At 39.3% G+C, this 19,556-nt stretch overlaps 1 protein-coding gene across 7 annotated transcripts in view; it reads right to left on the bottom strand.

Annotated features, from left to right (window-relative positions):
• The window catches only part of rbfox3a (RNA binding fox-1 homolog 3a), a gene marked incomplete at its 3' end in the record, with an annotated part of 409,029 nt that overhangs the window by 140,188 nt on the left and 249,285 nt on the right, over positions 1-19,556 (bottom strand). For all 7 annotated transcript variants that reach the window (XM_079595150.1, XM_079595146.1, XM_079595148.1 and 4 more), the window contains one exon: positions 1,877-1,998. In XM_079595150.1, coding sequence (XP_079451276.1) covers positions 1,877-1,998 — 122 coding nt within the window. The remainder of the gene's footprint in view (positions 1-1,876; positions 1,999-19,556) is intronic.

Raw genomic sequence — 19,556 nt, forward strand, 5'->3', positions numbered from 1 at the left:
CATGCTCCTCTCTTTCTCTCTCAACGCACTCCCTTCCAATTACCGCGCCAGTTCATTTATTCATTAACCCGGCAAGGAAAATCGAGGGAGAACTAATTCAAAAACAACCGCCCTCCATTTCTCTCCATCTGGTGGGGAGGCTCGATTCTCCAAACATGTTCAAGTGACTTAATCTGGTTAAGTTGCAGTTTAGCGTCTGCAGCGGAGTTTGGTGGGGGGATTGTGGAACGGGTCGCAGTGCCAGTCCATTTTCATTAAAAGCATCTACCAGTGACCAAACGGCACTGGAAGTGACATGCATGGAAGTATGGCCTAATCAAAAAACAAGCGGATAAAAGGCAAGGTGCCATTGCACTTGATTACAGAGGCATTGACTAATTTACTTAATTTGTCAAAAAGGAATGTGGTTTGGAACTGAGGTAGAACTCATTTATAGTGATTTGAGTGGTAGCAAGCGAGCGCACTTAAACGCTAAACGTGCTTTGGCTATTCAAAGCATTGTATTTCCAAATGCCATTAGGAGAATTTCCTATCTCCAAAAGTGGAGAGGAAAATTAAAGTTTGGAAAAAGTAAATGTTGGGAAAATGTAATAGCTTTGGGCCGCCAAGCTACGCCGACCATTATTCAATCTAAATAAAGTAATAAAAAAAATTATAGCCAAGTAAATAAATAAATAAAATGTACTCAAATATATATTTTATTTATGTTGCTGGCAAAAAAACATAAAAACCTTCGTGGCTACTTATAAATGTCAGTCATTGAAGAAAAATGTTTTTGTCAACAGAATAGTGTATCAACATTTACCAGCAAGTGATAGCTGGGCCATGATAACTAGCAAAACCCTGACCCTAAAGACAAACTAATGTTTTCGAACACGTGAAACACTTTGACATTCAACAATTAAGATGCAAACTAACAGATGTTTAAAACTGTCACATTGTCAATAGATATTTCATGTTAATTTAAGCAGCATGCCAATTCATGAATGTTAAATAATGTTTGCGCTTTGCCATAAATTAAAAACAATCATAAGAAATCATATTAATATAAGGGACAATCTTAATATTCCAACCATAATCAAATGATGCTACATTCTCTCTGAAGAAAGCAGTTGAACTACATCCAATTCTGCTGCTAAAGTTTTCATCTGAAACACGTCTGCACGCTCAATTGGGAAAGCAGTGAAAAACAAGTTACCCTCAGAGATTTATACTTCTGATCCTCCAAATCCTTTTTTATCTTAATCGAGTATAAGCAGTAAATTGCTCCAGCTCTGCCTCCTCCCTGTCCTTCCCTGCCTGTATGCTAATATTGTTTGACATATTTCGGAGGAAGACGGAGCATCAATATTTATCAATTCATAATAAGACAGAGGCACTGACATGCGCTAAGATTACAGTTTAATTAAAACTTGAGTAGCCTACTAATATTCAGTTCTTAAACAGACACATCATATGCCAATGCATTATCTACTCATTTAGATCTTGCATCATTGAGAAAGAAGATAGACAGGGAAATCAGGAAGGAGAACATGACAAGAGCCCGCAAGATCAGCCCCATTCCCCTTCCACTGCTGTTCTCTGTGGTTAGGTGTAATAACCCTAGCCATAATTAAATATTACTGAGTAATTATATAACTTGTAATTATGAATAATTCACTGAATGTGCCAGCATAACTATGTCCCCTTACTGTATATGTCAAAACCTTAAACCTTAAAAAAGAAGGAGATCACCTCTGGTAAAAGTCCTGGCCAGCCAAAACAACTGATGCCAAATCCCAACTGCCAGTGGGAGATCCTAAGGTGGCAAAGGGAGCAGAGAGGCAGTGCCAACCATGCCAACAATCTGGAAAACACAAAGAGGGCATCCACTTACCAGTCTTGTGACGAGGGGCACCCCGAAATGCCAGAAGTGATCGTTCAGCAGCCCACTGTACACTACGTTTCCAAAGAGAGCAATGCTTCCTGTTTTACACAGCCCGTTTCCTGGTTTCGTTTCTACAGCAGGAGAGAAACAAAAATAAATTGGAATAGGTTAAATAACAATATACAATGACTGGAAACAATTATTAATAATACACAATATTACAAAAGAGTAGAGGAGTAAAATAATAAAGGTAAAAAATATAGAAAGACAAAGAATGGAAAAGTAAGGAAGGGAAAAAGAAAGGAAAAAAGGAAGGAAAAAAAGGAAAGAAAGTATGGAAAGGAGTTAGTAAAGAAAAATAAAGATAGTAATAAAAGAAGGAAAAACAAAGAAAGCAAAAAAAGAAAAGACAAATTGAAATGTAATTGGAATGGAAGGTAACAAGGAAGGAAGGAAGGAAGGAAGGAAGGAAGGAAGGAAGGAAGGAAGGAAGGAAGGAAGGAAGGAAGGGGAAGAAAAGAAGGAATGAAGGAATGAAGGAAGAAAAAGGAAAGGGTGGAAAGGAGGAAAGAGGAAAAACAAAGGCAGTAAGAAAGGAAGGAAGACAAAAAAGGAAGCAAGAAAGGAAGGAAAAACAAAAATGTAGAAGAAAAAAGAAGGAAGGAATGAAGTATGGAAAGCAGAAGGAAGAAGGAATGCAGAACAAAGAAGGAATGCAGTAAAAAAGAATAAGGAAGGAAAAACAAAGGAATCAAAAATGGGAGGAAAAAAAGTAGGAAGGAAGGAAGGAAGGAAGGAAGGAAGGAAGGAAGGAAGGAAGGGAGGAAGGAAAGGGTGGAAAGAAGGAAAGGGTGGAAAGAAGGAAAACAAATGCAGTAGAGGGCAGTTCACACAGAACAAGTTTTTTCATTCCTCTCTGTGCTACTTTTCATTGTTGTTTCAATGCAAACACACGCTACGGACTCCTTAACTGTTGCATTCGTGTCTCGCGTCTCTCGCAGTGTCTCGCGCATTACACAGCATTCTAAAACCCCGACCCTCAAGTTAAAATAAGTTTTAACTTTTTAAAACGCGTTTCTAGACGCGTTTCGTTCCACTGACCTGTGTCTCGCATTTTTAACAGCATTTTAACCGCGTTCTGTTTGAACCAGCCCTACGAAAGGAAGTAAAAACAAAGAAAGGAGGGAGGGGAGGAAGGAAGAAAGGGACAAAAAGAAAGAAACAAGGAAGGAGGCAAAAAAATAAGTATTCCTTGATTCAACATGAGTTCAAATGTAAGAGAGACATAAATATTTCTTTGACAATTTGAACACGCCCATCAACACCCATCCTCTCAGCTGTTTAGTGCCCATCAGTCTGTGTGTGAGTGGCACGTGAGAGGGGAAAGTGCTTGGCATGTGATCAAGAGTTGGGTCAACCCTGCTTACACAGCAAAGCAAACTAACAGCAGCATTTGCACACACACACACACACACACACACACACACACACACACACACACACACACACACACACGCACGCACGCACGCACACACACACACACACACACACACACACACACACACACACACACACACACACACACACACACACACACACACACACACACACACACACACACACACACACAAAGAAAACATGACTCTGACATCACACAACTACACACATACACCATATCAGTTCAGCAAAAAAAAAAAAAAACTCCATTCCCCCAGTCTTGGAAAGCGGTCTCAGGGAAGCGCGCGCGAAGATTGCGATGTGTATTAAATTATTCCCTATAAATGCCAAGTACAGCAAAAATCTGCATTACGCCTCAAAACAATAGTGAAGCGCATATTGTGGAGCGCACCACAGCAAGCCATGCATTCATTATTGAAAAACAAAAAGTAAAAAGGCCCATTAAAATGTCACTTGTGCTCTTTGTGGCTGCGGCGACACATGAGTTTTAGTGTTATAAATGGGCCTTGCGTTATTGTTTATGGTGGCTGCTAGCCGCAGGCTACCCGGCGGTGACTGTAAAGTCCACGGATCACACACCACGAGCCTCCAATGCCGCTCCCTCCCTCTCTATACATCACCCCATGAATATTCATGCCACAGGGCCGCGCTCCAGCCAATCGATCACAACTATAACGCATTTATATCCATGATACATGTGGCTGATTTTTTGGTGTATAGAAATAAAAAGATATGGCCTAATTAGCAATAAAACAGCCGGCGTGCCGCTTCGCCGTAGATTTGGAGGCCGAATGGCGCTCCTGCTCTTTTTGCAGGTGATGTAATTCAGAGCGTGCCGGCGTTGCATCACAGGAACGTGCCCGTAAGGTGAGACTCGATGCGGGGAGGGATGGCTGTCACTGTGTTTGAGGCTTTCCTGCTGTCTGCTGGCACCGGTTGAAGCTCCTTTGGCATCCGTGGGCATGTTTCTCACCACGCCTCACCTGTGATTAATTATTGACGTCGAGATGAGGATGCAGTAAAGTAAAGCTGCACTGACATGCTACACTGCAGATACATTACAACAACCCCGCCAGGCTGCTTCACTATCTCCCTGTCTCTTTTTCTTCTTTTCCCCTGTTTTTCCCTCATGCGCTTTGTCTTTAAAGCCCCCCTCTCACTCTCTCCCTCTCTCTCTCTCTCTGACAACCTTTCCTTAACTCACTCTATCTCACTCTGCCCTGCAGTTTGGCAAATTTGACAAGAGCTTTAAAAACTGAGCGAAATGTCAAAGTTGTCATAAACAGTGTGTGAGATAACAGTGACATAAATAGTGGGCGATAACAGTTTGATTTAAGGGAGAAAAGAGTGTCATCACATCTAAATCTGCCATCAGCGCATCTCGGCCGAGGGTTTGTCGGCTCGTCGAGGCGCACTCATGCAGATGAATGGAGGATTTTAGGTTGAAACTGAGACTGTATTATCTCGCGTTTCTCTGCAAGGATGACAATAAGCACCGTAAACGATCCCTGCCTAATCTATGGGGAAGCACCCGTCTTTCAATCTCAAGTGTGATGCGAGAGTGGAGGATTCTAGGTTTTCCACGATAATAAGGGAAGAAACATAAATAGAAATCTACAATATACAATGGCTCTATAAAAGTGGAAATAATATCCCATTACAGAGGCTTCAACCGAAAAACAAACGTTCATGTATGAATTGCATTAAACAAAATATTGTCAAGTTCACACAGCTGTCATGACAGAGGAAACAGAGATGCATTGACATATTCCACAAATGTTTGGGTAAAAATATTGACTTGCCAATGATCCTCATTTAACTATCTGGATATCGATTTTTAAAATCCCAGATCTCTTTATTCTATACCACTTTATTTCCTGCACCACTTCTCAGCGGCAACACAAGCAGCCCCACAGTTAAATATATGATCCTATGGCAAGAGAAGAGTTTGGTATCTGAACTGAATGTAGACCGCAAAATTATAGCAAGAAAATACAATGCTGAGTTCTCGTCATGTGCTGCACAAACTAACAAAAAAAATGTTTTAATTAAAAAATCTAAATATTGCAAATTGGTAAGTCTGATTCACAAAGAAATGGATCTTATGAGATAGTAGATTCAGAAAGAATCAGAAAGAATTACCAGTATGTAGCGGCAAGTGACTGGGTGAGTCATTGAATCATCCATTCAACTGATTCATTCAAATTCGGGAATGAACCACATGACTGTCCCTACTGTATAAAAACACTCACAATCTTGCAATCTTGCAGATTATTTGTTTTGCTTGTACACGTAGGTTTACGCAAGAAATTCAGTTGTAATCTTTAGCATTTGGTTGCGTTGATCTGTTCAATAAATAGCATTTGAACTGCATATAGTTTGGAGGGAAACAAATGTATCAAATTAGAAGGGTCCTTGTATAATTTAACCAAAAGAATAGATATCGAATTAAATATTGGGTTACACTTATTTTGACGGTCCACCTTAGACATTCTACTATAAGTAACTTTGCAACTACATGTCAACTAACTCTCATTAGAGTATTAGTAGACTGTAGTAGACAGTTACGTAGGTTAGGGTTAGGTCACGGTGTTAGGGTTCGGGTAAGTTAACATGCAGTTGCAAAGTTACTTTTAGTCAGTAGAATGTCTGTTGAGGGAGCATCAAAATAGTGTTAGGCCAAAAAAAAAGTGTTAATTTAGCCCAGTCTACTAATGCTCTATAGAGTTAGTTGGCATGTAGTTGCAAAGTTAATTATAGTTGAAAGTCTAAAATGGACCATCTAAATATAAAGTGTTACCAAATATTGAAACGTGTTTGGAACGCTAGCCCTCGTGTTCCACTAACATTTAAAATCCAGAATGTGTCCAAATATATATATAGTGTTGTTCAAAAGTAAAATGTAATATATTCCTATGTTGGCAAAGCTGAAATTTTCATTACCTTGTCATCATCTTCAGTGTCACATGATCCTCCAGAAATCATTATAATATGCTGATTTGTTGCTCAAGGAACATTTATTAATATTATCAATGTTGAAAACAGTTGTGTACACATTTTTTCAGGATTCTTTTATGAATAGAAAGTAAAAAAAACAGCATTTATCCGAAGAAGAAGTTTAAAAAAAAATATAAATAAATAAATAGAGAAATAGAATATAATAGAACTAATAAGTGCTAATATTAATGGGTCAAGTGTTGTCAAAAAAAATTTGTCTTTAGCCGTCTTTTGACAAAAGTTTGGAGCCAGTATGATTTTTATTTTTTGGAAATAATTTAATACTTTTATGCAGCAAGGATGCATTAAATTGATCAAAAGTGACAGTAAAGACATTTATAATGTTATAAATATTCTATTTAAAATAAATGCTGTTTTAAACTTATTTATTCATCAAAGAATCCTGAAAAAATATTGTATTTAGGTTTGTTCTGGTCCACGTGTTGGTGATAGTGTGGTTAATGATAATGACAACAGTGATTATGACCTTGCTGTTCCACTATTGTGAACCTATGAAATGCCAATGATTTGTCCTAATAAGACTGATTGACTAATTGTATGACTTAAAAAAAAAAGAAAATCAATATTCGTGCACTAATTCAATTACCAGAGATGGATTTCTGGGCCAGTCTTCCCATGACAATATGCAGTGTCCATGCTACATGACACCTTATGAGTTGGTATTTGTGTGTTTGTACGCATAGTCTCTCAAGACTTCAGGAAGGCGGAGGTAGCGTCTGAAACAGTGGCAGTATGCGGTTATTAATGCCTTGCGTCCCTTGCAGCAATGTCTGCCGCCACAGCTTCATGCTGTATTAATCAGAGCGCCGGCACGGACTGCCCCTCCAACTGCACATGATTAAGTAGGACTGGAGCAGTGTTTAAACAGACACAGCCACACTCCCCGCTCTGAAACAAGGCTTTTGAGCATCCCCAGGGTACAGGAGGGGGTAATGAATACATCGTTTGGAGAGGCGTTGTGATGCCCTGGAGAGGGCTCTGGAAGAAGAGGACTTCTTTTTCTCCAGCCCTTGTGAACCAGGCTCTGGCCCAGAAACAGGCAGGATGGAGCAGCCATATGGACAGGCTGGTGTGGCTGGTGTGTTTGGGTTGGACAGAGGTCCTGACAGAGCTGCCCCACAGAGAGGAAGGGCCAAGTCCGCCAGTCTAGTTTCAGAGCGATGCCAGAACAGATCCGGGTCAGTGTGGCTAATGGAAGCACAGGCCCAGGACAGGATGGCCACTGCCAGAGCTACAGGGCTTGTGGGAGGAAGCTTCCAGCCGGAAGAAGGCAGACATTATGTCACTCCTGTTGCTCATTTGGCAATAACAAGAGCAAGATTTTGATATTTTGCAGTGCAGTGGGTAGTTATTTTTTTATAGTGGCCCCTAAAAGTATTTGGGCAAAAGTGCCACATTTAACAATACATGATTGGCATTGCATTACACAGCAAAAAATCAAACCAAGTGCTTTTTAAAGCAAGCACACTTTTCAAGCAAAACATTGTTTCAAATCGTAAAACCAAACATATTTATACACATACATACATATACATGTACAGTATGCACATGGAATCATGACAGGGAAAAACTAACATGTTCTTCGGCAAAGAACTAATACAATGCAGATAGTCTGTATGTACGTGCATTGAGAATTTGACTTATCTGTATAGAACCCAGCAGAAGCAGGGGAGGGACTTTTTGCACTTGAGCGAGCTATTGACGAGAGCACTAAATAAATACAATGTCATCAGCCGAGCACTAAATATGCTGAGGTCTCCAACCTGAAATTAAAAATCAACCAGAAGGCAATATTGATGGAACAGGAGAAGCGATAAAATCGGGCAAAATGAGCTTTTGAAACTTTCTCCCTGCCATCGTTGGGAGATGATTGTTTGTGGGGGGTTGCCGTTCTGCCGTGTGATAAAAAATGACTCGCGCCCGCTGCTCGTTTCTTTGTTTCCGCCCTTTTGCTTTACGATTCTCCCATGTGCAGAGTTTTGCGATGGTACGGCCCGGCATAATTTATTAAAATATGAGTAAATCAATGGCTGATGTCCTTATAGATTACTTTGAAATCATAAAAGAGCCTTGACAGGAAATGCAGAGTAATACAATTTAATTAAACTGCATATCCTCCCCCTGTGCAGCCACCTGATTAAAGTGGCAGTCAAATAAAACAGCATTTAATTGGCATACAACACGAAAGCTGTTTGCATGTTTATTTAACATTGCAGCGTATTAATAAAAAATTAGAACCCTAATTGGCCTAACTTGTGCAGGCAGGAGCAAGCTCCTGGCTCCACTTCCCCCTACAGTTTAATGGACTGTGACTGAAAAATAATCCCAGGCTAGTTTAATATTTCTGCAGTCATACTTGATGAAAATCCCTGCTCCTATTGGCCAAGAGCCACACATTAAAAAGCAATCATGGATACCTGGGCCTGCTGGTGAGAATCCCCAGTGGAAAGGACCACTTGGAGCGGCCTGGCAGAGAGAACTGTCCCGGCAGGGGGAGGGCGAGGATCATTAGCGTTTTGCATATCTCCAGTGTGCCATTCCGCAGGTTCGTCCCTAGCCAGCTTCTCCCCCTCAACACTTCAGAGCCCCATGTCATCCCACCTGGCATGTCACCAGAGACAGCTGGAAAGCCCCCTCCCGTGTGCTCTCTCTCTCTCTTGCACTTGCTTCAGATTTGTGTGCACGGACCACCAAAACGAGTGCTGCTTTGATCAGTGACCAAACATCTCAAATGAGCTGAGCAAACGTCTAGCCCAATGAGACCCTCACGGTCCCTGCAACTGCAGTTTCTTTTTTTTAAGATTTACAACAACAGCCTGGATATAGTCTATAGTGAAGGAAAAATGGAAATTATGTTATATGGTAACTTTACAATAAGGTTTCATTAGTTAAGATTACATAACATCATTTTCAACTTAAAACTTTTATGCGTTTTGGCCGTTCATTTACATGACAACAACTATTTGGAGGCATGGAAATGCAAACTTTTGAATATGGATTTCAAAGTGAAAGTTTTTGAAAATTATACCATAATCATCTCCATGTAAACAAAAAAAAAAAAGCTAATTTGTGTATGCGTATTACCGGTTCAGTCTATAGGCACGTAGTGTTTCTTTACAAAGTGACATTGCCAACTACTGGCCTGGCATAATAACAGTTTTTGCAGATTCGTGTGGACGGGATTGTTTTGACAACGTTAATGCAACAGAAAACTTTTTAGCACATATTTATGGTGTTAACGTACTCTAAGTGAAAGGAGAAAACAAGGGACAGGCAGCGTTAAAGGGATACTTCACCTCTGTAAAGATGAATGTGTATTTAAAATGGGTCACTTATGTAGTAGAAATGTGAAATTATTTTTGAATTTGGAGCCTTCTAGACTGAGAAAAGCCACAAAATGTATCTGTGGCTCATGTGGATGAAAAACAACAACTCCCAGAGTGCACTTGCTTCACTGCCCTATGAGGCTACGAGTACCGGTAAGATAACGCAGTTAAACAACAAGGCTAGGCTACTAGTGAGTCTCCGTGACGAGTCTGCCTGGGATTTCAAGACCGCCCAAAATGTCGGGACGAGACCTAGGGAGAACGACGCGAGGCCGGTGGCGTGATTACTGATGAACGGCACCTGTGAGGCGCACCGGTCTCGTATCTCTCACGGAAGAGCGGGATTTTTTTTTAGCAATGTTAAAACTCACATTAACCCATCACTTGTTTAGCGTTCATGTAAACACTACATTCAGATTCACCAATCAGAATGAATTCAGTTAGATTTAAACAAAAGGTGTGCATGTATACAATGAATGGCAACTGCAGAAAGCAAAAGCCGAATCCCGGACATTTTGGACGATCTCGACGGCCGGACATGTCCGGGAAAAAGAGCATGGTAACCCCTACTACTCAGCTTTCTCCACAGAATAAGAACCTGTTAGCTTAGCTTCCAAAAAAAAATAAAAATGGCTGACACTATTTGTAGATTCTGTGAGTGATATCCCTCCCTCTATGGCTGGGTTGAAAACATGCGGATCTAGCGCCTTCTACTGACTGTAGTTTTTAGCCTCTGGCCAAAAAAGCAGTTTTTGCGTCATTGGAGGATTTTTTACAGACAAAAAAATACATAAATATCTCGTGTCAGGGGGATATGAGGGAGGGAAGCACGGTAATTTGAAAATACTATAGGTTTTCTACTGATACAAAGCTTAATGCTAAATCCTGAAGTATCCCTTTAACCAATTCACAAATTAGGTACTATGGAAACAAATGGAAACAAACCAAGGAGGACCCATGACAACTAACCCAGGTAAAACTAGGGAGATACAAACTAAACAGAAACCACACGAGACATTAATATTCACTATTCACAGAAAATACCAAAAAATGTATTGATAATCTAAAGTTAGTTCAAAGACATTAATTTATTTCCCTCTACTTTATTGTGGCATACAAATAATAGAATACTTCTCACATGACAGAATAATTGACAATGAATAGAGACATTTTCCTCGGGACAAACACCTCATTCTTAAACACGTATTCATGCCACTTCGCATAAAGACCTCTGGCACCCTCTTGTTTAAGCAAGAATGCACAACAATCAACAAACAGACATATCTATCCACACAGCTGAAACGGCTGGATACAGAGAAAAACAGAGAGACATAGACATATTTCTGACAGCCGTACTGTCTCACTCCCCAACAATCACTCAAAAGCATCAAAAAGCAGCTTCCCAGACGTGATTCATTTATATTGTATAGCTAGTGCTGCAACTTGATTTAGAGGGAGAGAAAACACCAAGAAAGAAATAAGGCTAGCTGCAAGTGTAGTCTGTATGCTGGTGAGGATTCTTTCCTCAAGAAGACTGGAAATTTGCCGCTCGTTCTTGATCTGCTCTGTTTTGTCACCCACAGCTGCCAGAAGATTCCCAGGAGTCAAGAGTCACACAGTCTTCGAGTTCAAACTCCTCTGTCAGTTTTCATTTACTGTTTCTTTCTCTCTCTCTCTCTCTCTGTGTGTGTGTGTACTCTGAGGATGACAGTAACTGAGATATGAATGTCGTAAGGTGATGAAAGCATATATTAATTCTAATCGCTACTGGATTATGGGAATAAATAGTGTGTGACAATATAACCACAATAGTAACATTAAACACTAAACTTAATTTAGACTGCATATTTAGAACAATTGTGCAGATTTTCAGAGTTGCACCTGTCCTACAAATATAGACATACATTACAAAATGGCCATAAAGGCAAATAAAAAGCTTTTTATGCAAGTTTAAACAATTATTTTTATTGAATTATTAAAACAATAGACCTTGTTGAGTCGAGTGTGTCTAGTTTTCTTTTTGTATGGAATTGTGCTGCTATAAAAAAAAATGTGTATGTAATATATATATAAAAAAACTGTTTCTTATTGCGTCTTATAATTACAATTTTGCAATCAGTGATAAATCAGTTACATTTGTTTTTTTTTCTTTTAGCAACATTTTGACATTTGTTTTTGCAAATGCGCAAATTTACAAGCTTAATACAAGAAAGAAACTGTGCCAAAAATGTTATTAGTGTCACAGTTATGTTCTGTTACTTATTTGATCATTTATTCTGTTCAGTAGTTGCCTAATTAGTTCCCTTTGTTTGTTCCTTGTATTTAAGTCCTTGTTTTTCATGTGTATTGCCCAGTCTCGTCTGTATATGGCTACTGTTACTTTGCCTGCTCTCTCCTGAGTTATGTTGTGTGGATTATGTATCATCTTATACACTATCATCTTCGCCATGTGTTCTTAACCACCATGGTGGGACAATTAGTATTAGCCTTAACAAAGTGACTTATTTCGCTTTAACAACTATTCCTGTTTAAATAAATATTATATATTTATTGAAAAAAAGAAAATAAATAAATAATCTATATTCACTACCAGGTTATGTGGTCGGCAAGATTTTTAAACATGTTTTTGAAAGAAGAATCTTATGCTCACCAAGGCTGCATTTACTTGATATTTAAAATGCCACTATTATTATATTCTAAAGGTTCCTAATTTTGTTTTGGAGGTCTCCTACAACTGGTTTACATGCATTAAAGGTCAAAAAACACTTTCATTTTCTCATCACCACATTGCACATCACCCTATTTTTCAATAATTCTCAAATGACTCATCCAATGATTCAGTCTTTCTAAATCACTCCTTACTGAGAGGCTGCTCTGCTCTGATTGGCCAGAAGTCCCAGTCTGTTGTGATTGGTCTACCGTTTAAAGTGCCTTTTGGATGCAAAACACTAGGGCTGTAACGATTTACGATATTAAACCGAAATCGCGACACTCAGATCCACGAACCTGTGTCGCGGTATGAGAAGGCAGATCGCGATCGACACACCCCTTCCCAGACTTATCTTTCTCGTCCAGAATAGATCCTAGGGCTGTGACGGGGTCTTTTACATATTAGGTATGGGAATTTCAAGCAAAAATAATATTCGAAGATCGCTGGGTATCATTTGATTATTATTCAAAAATCGCACCTCTCCCACACACGCGCGCGCGCGAGCACACACACACAAGCAAACACCAGAGCAAGTTAGCAAAGCGCGGTGTTTGCTTGTATGTACGTTGTGTGTGTGTGTGTGTGTGTGTGTGTGTGTGTGTGTGTGTGTGTGTGTGTGTGTGTGTGTGTGTGTGTGTGTGTGTGTGGCACCGGCGCGCGCGTGAACTGGAGCTCACCTCATAAACGAATCGAAACTTAGAAAGCTTGAAATACTTTTACTTGATTTAACGTTAATTCAAAACATAAAGAAATGGCGGCTTAGGCTAATTCGTAGGAAGTGTGCATTTCTCTATATAGGCGCGTTCACTTTGTGGCAAGCGTTATTCCTGCGCTTGAGATGCGGGTCATGCGGAATAGGCAATATATTATTTGTGGTTTACAGCACAGACAGTAAGCCTCGGTTATCTCAGAATAATTTTTAACATGCTCGAATCATCTCCACAATGGAGTATAGTTCTGTTTGTTTTTCAAAAGTATTTTGTTACAAGAAAACAGAGTTATAGCTTTAGCTATTTATTTTTTTATTTGGCTTTTAAAATCCTCCCTCCTCGCAAGAATCGCGGTTTGTATCGAATCGTGGGTCAGAAATCGGGATACGAACCGAATCGTGGGTTTGCTGTATCGTTACAGCCCTACAAAACACCCATTATCATAACTGAATTTCAGCTCCGGATGCTTCCTAAAGCTCAGCGATTGTACACACTGTAGACAGTAACGATGGCGACAGTTTTACCATATCAATCTCAGCTCGAGTCCAAAAATGAAACATTGGAAGAACTACAGTAGTTATTCAACCTGAACCTCCATTGCAAGGACGACTTGAGCAGGACGTTTCTCAGTGAAACACTACTTGATTTGACATACATTGTAAGATGTTGTTACTGTAATTCCTCACCACCAGCATTAACAAGTGTGTGTTCATCAACAAACCAATGTGTATATTTCTAATTTATTGCGGTGCAAATGCGGGAACTAGGCTTTTATCAATAACAGCGCATACCTTAGCCGAGCACTAACGTGAATGACTGATGTAACATTAAAGTTTGTAAAACAAATCTTGCTCCATCCTTTATCATCACTCAAAGTAGTAACAACAACAGACAATCTGCATTAATAGAGGTAATAGTGGCCCACAACTGCTAAGCATAAGTATTTTAGTAAGACAATAATAACATAAGTTAGCTGGTTAGCCGGAGGCCTACACAATATAAAAAACGTATTTTGAATTCTGGTAGAAAATATATACATCAATAATTAATCATACTTACAGGTTGTGATTCTGAGGAGCGAGTTGGTCCAAATAAAGTGGGTACTGCTCCATCTTTAATGAATAAGTGTTTTGTAAATCCCATTTAGACCTCATGGAGATTTGATAAGCAATGGTCAAAAGGTTACACTACAGTTGTATCGCTGTAGAAATTTGAACCTTCACATCCTTATCCTTTGGATGCGTTTACAAAGAGAATTTGCTTTTGCAGAGAAGGGAACAGCGTCTTCTCAACATTTAGACAACAACAACCAGCTACAGTGCTTGAGGGCAGGTCAAGGTGTTTGCGGGCGCAATGTAGAACATAGGCGGGCATTAGGCAAACGTGTTCCCCAGTGACGCGTAGTCGTAACGGAAGAGGGATTCAAATTCCTGACGACTTGTTTAGGTGGTTCTTCTGAGAGACAGTAACTTTATTTATTGTGCACTTTTGGCTTCACAGCTTTGCAGATTGTTTACATTCACAGAGAGCTACATTACACATTGCATGAAAGGTAATATTCGAAAAAGCATAATAGGGGCACTTTAAAAAAACAGTAATATTGTAAAATATATTATTAAACATTATTATAAAAACAGTGTGATTAATGCTTAATATTTTTTGTGGAACCCATAATACCTTTGTTAGGACTATTTTATAATAATAATAATAATAAAAAAAACTCACTGACCTACGTTTTTAACAGTAGTGCAAATATATAAATAAATAAATAATATTTGTCATAATACAGTATATTTCTCTAGACACACACCAGATTCGACCTGCCACCAGTTGAAAACCACCACCATACATTACAATGCATTGATTTTTAACACATGATAAATGCACACATATAACCAGTCACATTCGATGTCCTTAATGGAGGAAGTGCCTTTGAATGTGTGCGAGTGAATGTGACCGTGTATGTGTGTGCTTGTGTGTAAGTCACAAATAGTGTGATCCCTTTGCTAGCCTCAGGATACCTTGTATTGGAAAATCCAGCATAGGAGGTCTAATTGAGGAGCTTGGGGAGAGGGTCTATTAAAGATCAAAGCTGATTGATTGGGCCTGAACTGACAACCTGTGTTCTCCTGTGAACTGACCACATGGAGGCATTCCCTTAACAAGGCCTGGGTCAGGCAGGACCAACACACAGACAAACACGCACAAGCATTCAAAGATAAAAAGAAGTGATCTTTAGATCTTTAATATTTCTGGAAATTGTGCCAGAGCTGGAGGCTTTGGAAAATTAAATGACTGTGACACATCCTGACTGGCATCACAAAGGGATTTCAATGTTACATCTCATCCAAAAATCACTACAATTCATGCAGGCTGAAAATCAGCCAATGACAGTGAATGTGTTTGATGTTTCAGGCCCAGAAAACTCACAGATGCAGTTCTAAACAAATACATCAACGTGATCTGCCAACAAAAAAAAACGCATTGAAACCCATAAACAGCAGCAGTGGTGAAAATAAACAACTATTCAAAATCATCCAACCATCCATCAATCTATATCTGATCTTAACTCTTCCCCTGCCATTGACGGAAATTTCTGGCTTTCCGAGTTTTCACTGTTGTACGGTAGGGGGCGCTATTACGCATCTTCTGAAAAAAGTACTGAATCTCCAGATCAAAACACAGGTGAAGAAGCAGCAGAAACAATCAATAGCATACGTAATCATATGCATATGTAAAACAACGCAATCCTCAACATTAAACAGCACATAAATCAAAATAGCCTAATGTTACTGAATGAAATGTTGATCCAGGATGAGGTATAGGACTGTGAAGCTTTAGAGGGGTTGATGGACTTGATCTAGCCTGCTCTACTCCATCTTTGTTTTGATGATCGTTCTGAATCCCATCTCTACATAGTCTTTGACAAAAACGTGATTTTCTCAGCTTTTATATGAAACTTACCCACATTCAAGTGTTGAGAAAAATAATGCATGAAGCTAAAATGGGGTTTCTTTTGTTTAAAAGCAGAGGGTCTGTTCTTTCTCTTGATATATTGCATGTTCTCATACAACTAAATATTCTGGGAGCCATGAACAACAACAACAAAAAACGCTGGCGGTGGCTGGCAACTTAAAAAAAAAAAAAAACCTGGCGGTGAAAGAATTAATTGCATTTCAATTTAATTTACAAATCTGCATGGATCCTTTTTTTCTACATCAGTTTAAATTCAGGAAATGAATTGGAATTCTCAATTCAATTACGAATGACGCACAACACCAACTCTGACCCACTATTCTTCGAAAGTGTATTTTATTTAGCACAAGCGTCTTGGCAAAGACCTCTGGAAGACCTTGATAATGCAACTCATTACTTGGTGCCACAACTGACTGACACTCTGACAGCTCTCAAGAAAGGATGTAAGTTGGTTTCATAACATTATATATCAAGGACCAAACCGTTTGGAAGGGGAAGGTGAGATATTTATGAGGAGATACACAGGTCACTGTAGGGAGTGTATAATTTATGCCTACCATCTCTGAAAAAGATATGATGAGGTATTTATGAAGAGTCTGAAGCACACCGGTTTATCACATCCTCAGAAAGCCTAAAGTTAAAAGATCTTACCATACCTTAACAAAACAGATCAAAACCTATAATAACCCAAATAAAAAAGGGGTAATGGGAGCCGTGGAGCTCAAAGAGTATCCATGCATTCTCCATCAATGTAGCTATTCCACTTTAGGTGCGGAAAAGCAGAGTGCCTCTGTTTTCTCCCAAGGCTGTCCTCCAGGCCAGCCAGCCACTCGCCAAGCATCAATCAAGCACTGTGTCCTGGTATAGAACCGATCGATGGCCAACACAGCATCTCATTGATAGAAGACAGCTCCTGACTAAGATATAGCATAACTTTTCTGCTGCCTAGTCCAGCAATAATCTCCAAGGTCAATGGGAGACGTTCAAGATGGCAGCATTACACGGATCCTGGGGTTTGAAGCCACCGCGTGCACCAGGGAAATCGTTAAATCCATAACGGGCAGCTCAAAAGCAGGGCTCGTGACAGGAGGCATCTTATGCATGAAATTCTGATCTCGCCTGCCTGAGAGGCCAAACAAACTTGACCTGGACGAGACAGCTTATAGGAGATCTGAGTAGGGCACTTCCTTTAATTGCAGGCATACAAGCCTTGTTTTTTTTAAAAATACATTTGCTGACCATTCAATTGTAAAGTGAAGCAATCACTATAAATATATATATATATAGCTACAAATGCCACAACTTTTTGGGGGCGATTTACTCAACATGCCAACTTTAATGGCCATGTGCTTATTTCAAACTGAGTGACAAATTAAGGAGTGAAATAAATAAATTATAATTTCATGTGAGAATTAAATCCAGGAATCACTCTTGAATGTGTTATTACTAACATGGTGATACTCAAAATAACAAAAAAAGTCACTATTTTGAGATTTTTAAGCCACGATTACTAGATAAAATGTATTTATGAGATGTAGTCACAATTTTGACATAAAGCACTTGTGAGATATAAATCATAATTATGAGAAATAAATACACATTTGTGATATTTGAAGTCACAATTATGAAAAAATAAATCTACAATTGTTAAAGCCATGAATATGAGAAATGAATATGCACTTGTGAGATTTAAAGTAAAAAAATGTGAGAAATAAATATGTATTTGTGAGTTAGTCACAATAATGATAAAATAAATATACATTTGTCAGATTTAAAGTCATAGATATGAGAAATAAACATGAATGTGTTAAATATAGTTACATTTATGATAAAATACATATTTGTGAGATATAGAGTCATAATTATGCAAACTAAATAGGCATTTGTGAGATTTAAAGTCACAATAACTAGAAGTGAATGTACATTTGTGATGTAGAGTCAAATACAAGGATAAATATGCATTAGTGAACTATAAAGATACAATTATGAGAAACAATCATGCATTTGTGAGATATAAAAGTTACATGAGGACTGTTTCTAAATCAACTGGTATATGGAGTATGTTGCCTCGCACACAGCACATACACACAGTGTGCAAATGGCCTCTGTGGCCTGTGGCATGAGAGGGGCTATGAGAGCTGGCCATTAGGGAAGAGCTATAGGTATGCACAGGGCTCAGGTAATTAAGTGCAAACGCAGGCAGGGAAAGCAGGCCTCCAGATTTATGTGGCGTAATACTGCTCACACTGCATTCCACCACCTCCTCGGCCCAATCTCATAAAGCATTAACTACCTGACCATTCAAACGCACTCCATCATTCTCTTTTCAGCTCTTGTTTTTCCACCGCCTCACTCTTGTTCTCTCCCTCAGTCTTTCTCTTTCTGCCTGCCTGCTCTGCCAGCAGGTACTTCTCCTGCACTGGCATAATGTGCCACCTGCCTGTCTGACAATGCCAGGCCAAGACATCAGTAATAGGGAAAGGCCGGAATAACAAGTTTGTTTTCTCTTTCTTCTCTCCCCCGACCCTCATTTTTCACGACAACGCAGATTAAAGCCATTTCCGCTCAGGGTCGTGCGGAGGGAGCGGCTGGAGGGGGGGGGAATCTTCGATCAGTCTCTCTCATCTTGGCGGGGGTTCATAAAACCCATTGGCCCCATATGTTTTGCTATATTGAATCACACGCAGAAGGTTTTGATGTAGAGCAGCATCCAGAAACACGACGTGTTTAAGTTACCATTACTGAGTTTGAAAACTCTCACAATGCACCCTCCAGTGAACCTGCTTTTAGGATAGTTCACTCAAAAATGCAGATGTCGCCATTATTTACTCCGCCTCATTTCTTTCTAAACTTGAAGGCATTTCTTCTTCTTCTGTGAAATACCTAAGATGTTTAGCAGCAACTTTCTTGGATAAAATGAAAGAAGATGGCGAGCAGGGGAGGCCAAGCTTTAAAAAGCATACAAAATACTATAAGAACATTATAAAAGTTGTCTACACTACTGTATAATCAAAGTCATCCTAAACCATATGCCAATTTTGAACTTCTGTGAATGATTCAGACCAGTGTTGTGAACTGGTTCAAATTATTAATTGAAAAGATGATTCAATCAAGAATTGGACATCTGTACGTCTCAAACTCTCACGGACATGCCAAGTAGTGATAGTGCGTATGTCAACTTTGAAAGAATAAATAGTTAAAATTTGGTGTGATTATCACACATAAGCAATCGTATGACTTCAGAAGACTTGAAATATAGCGCAAGAGTAACGTTGACAACTTTTATGATACATCTATGGTATTTTTTAGTCATTTTTTAGTTCAAGTTCTCATTCACAATCATTATATTGAATAGACTGAAGAGAGAAAGTAAGCGATGACAGATTTTCAAGGTGAACTGTTCCTTTAAGGAGCCTAGTGGAACTGAAACAGCCAACATGCTCGGTGAAATCAATGTCACATTAAGGCAGTGCTATGTGTATGTGAGACAA

Source organism: Phoxinus phoxinus, assembly GCF_949152265.1.
Source record: "Phoxinus phoxinus genome assembly, chromosome: 21".
NCBI classification, from domain to species: Eukaryota; Metazoa; Chordata; class Actinopteri; order Cypriniformes; family Leuciscidae; genus Phoxinus; species Phoxinus phoxinus.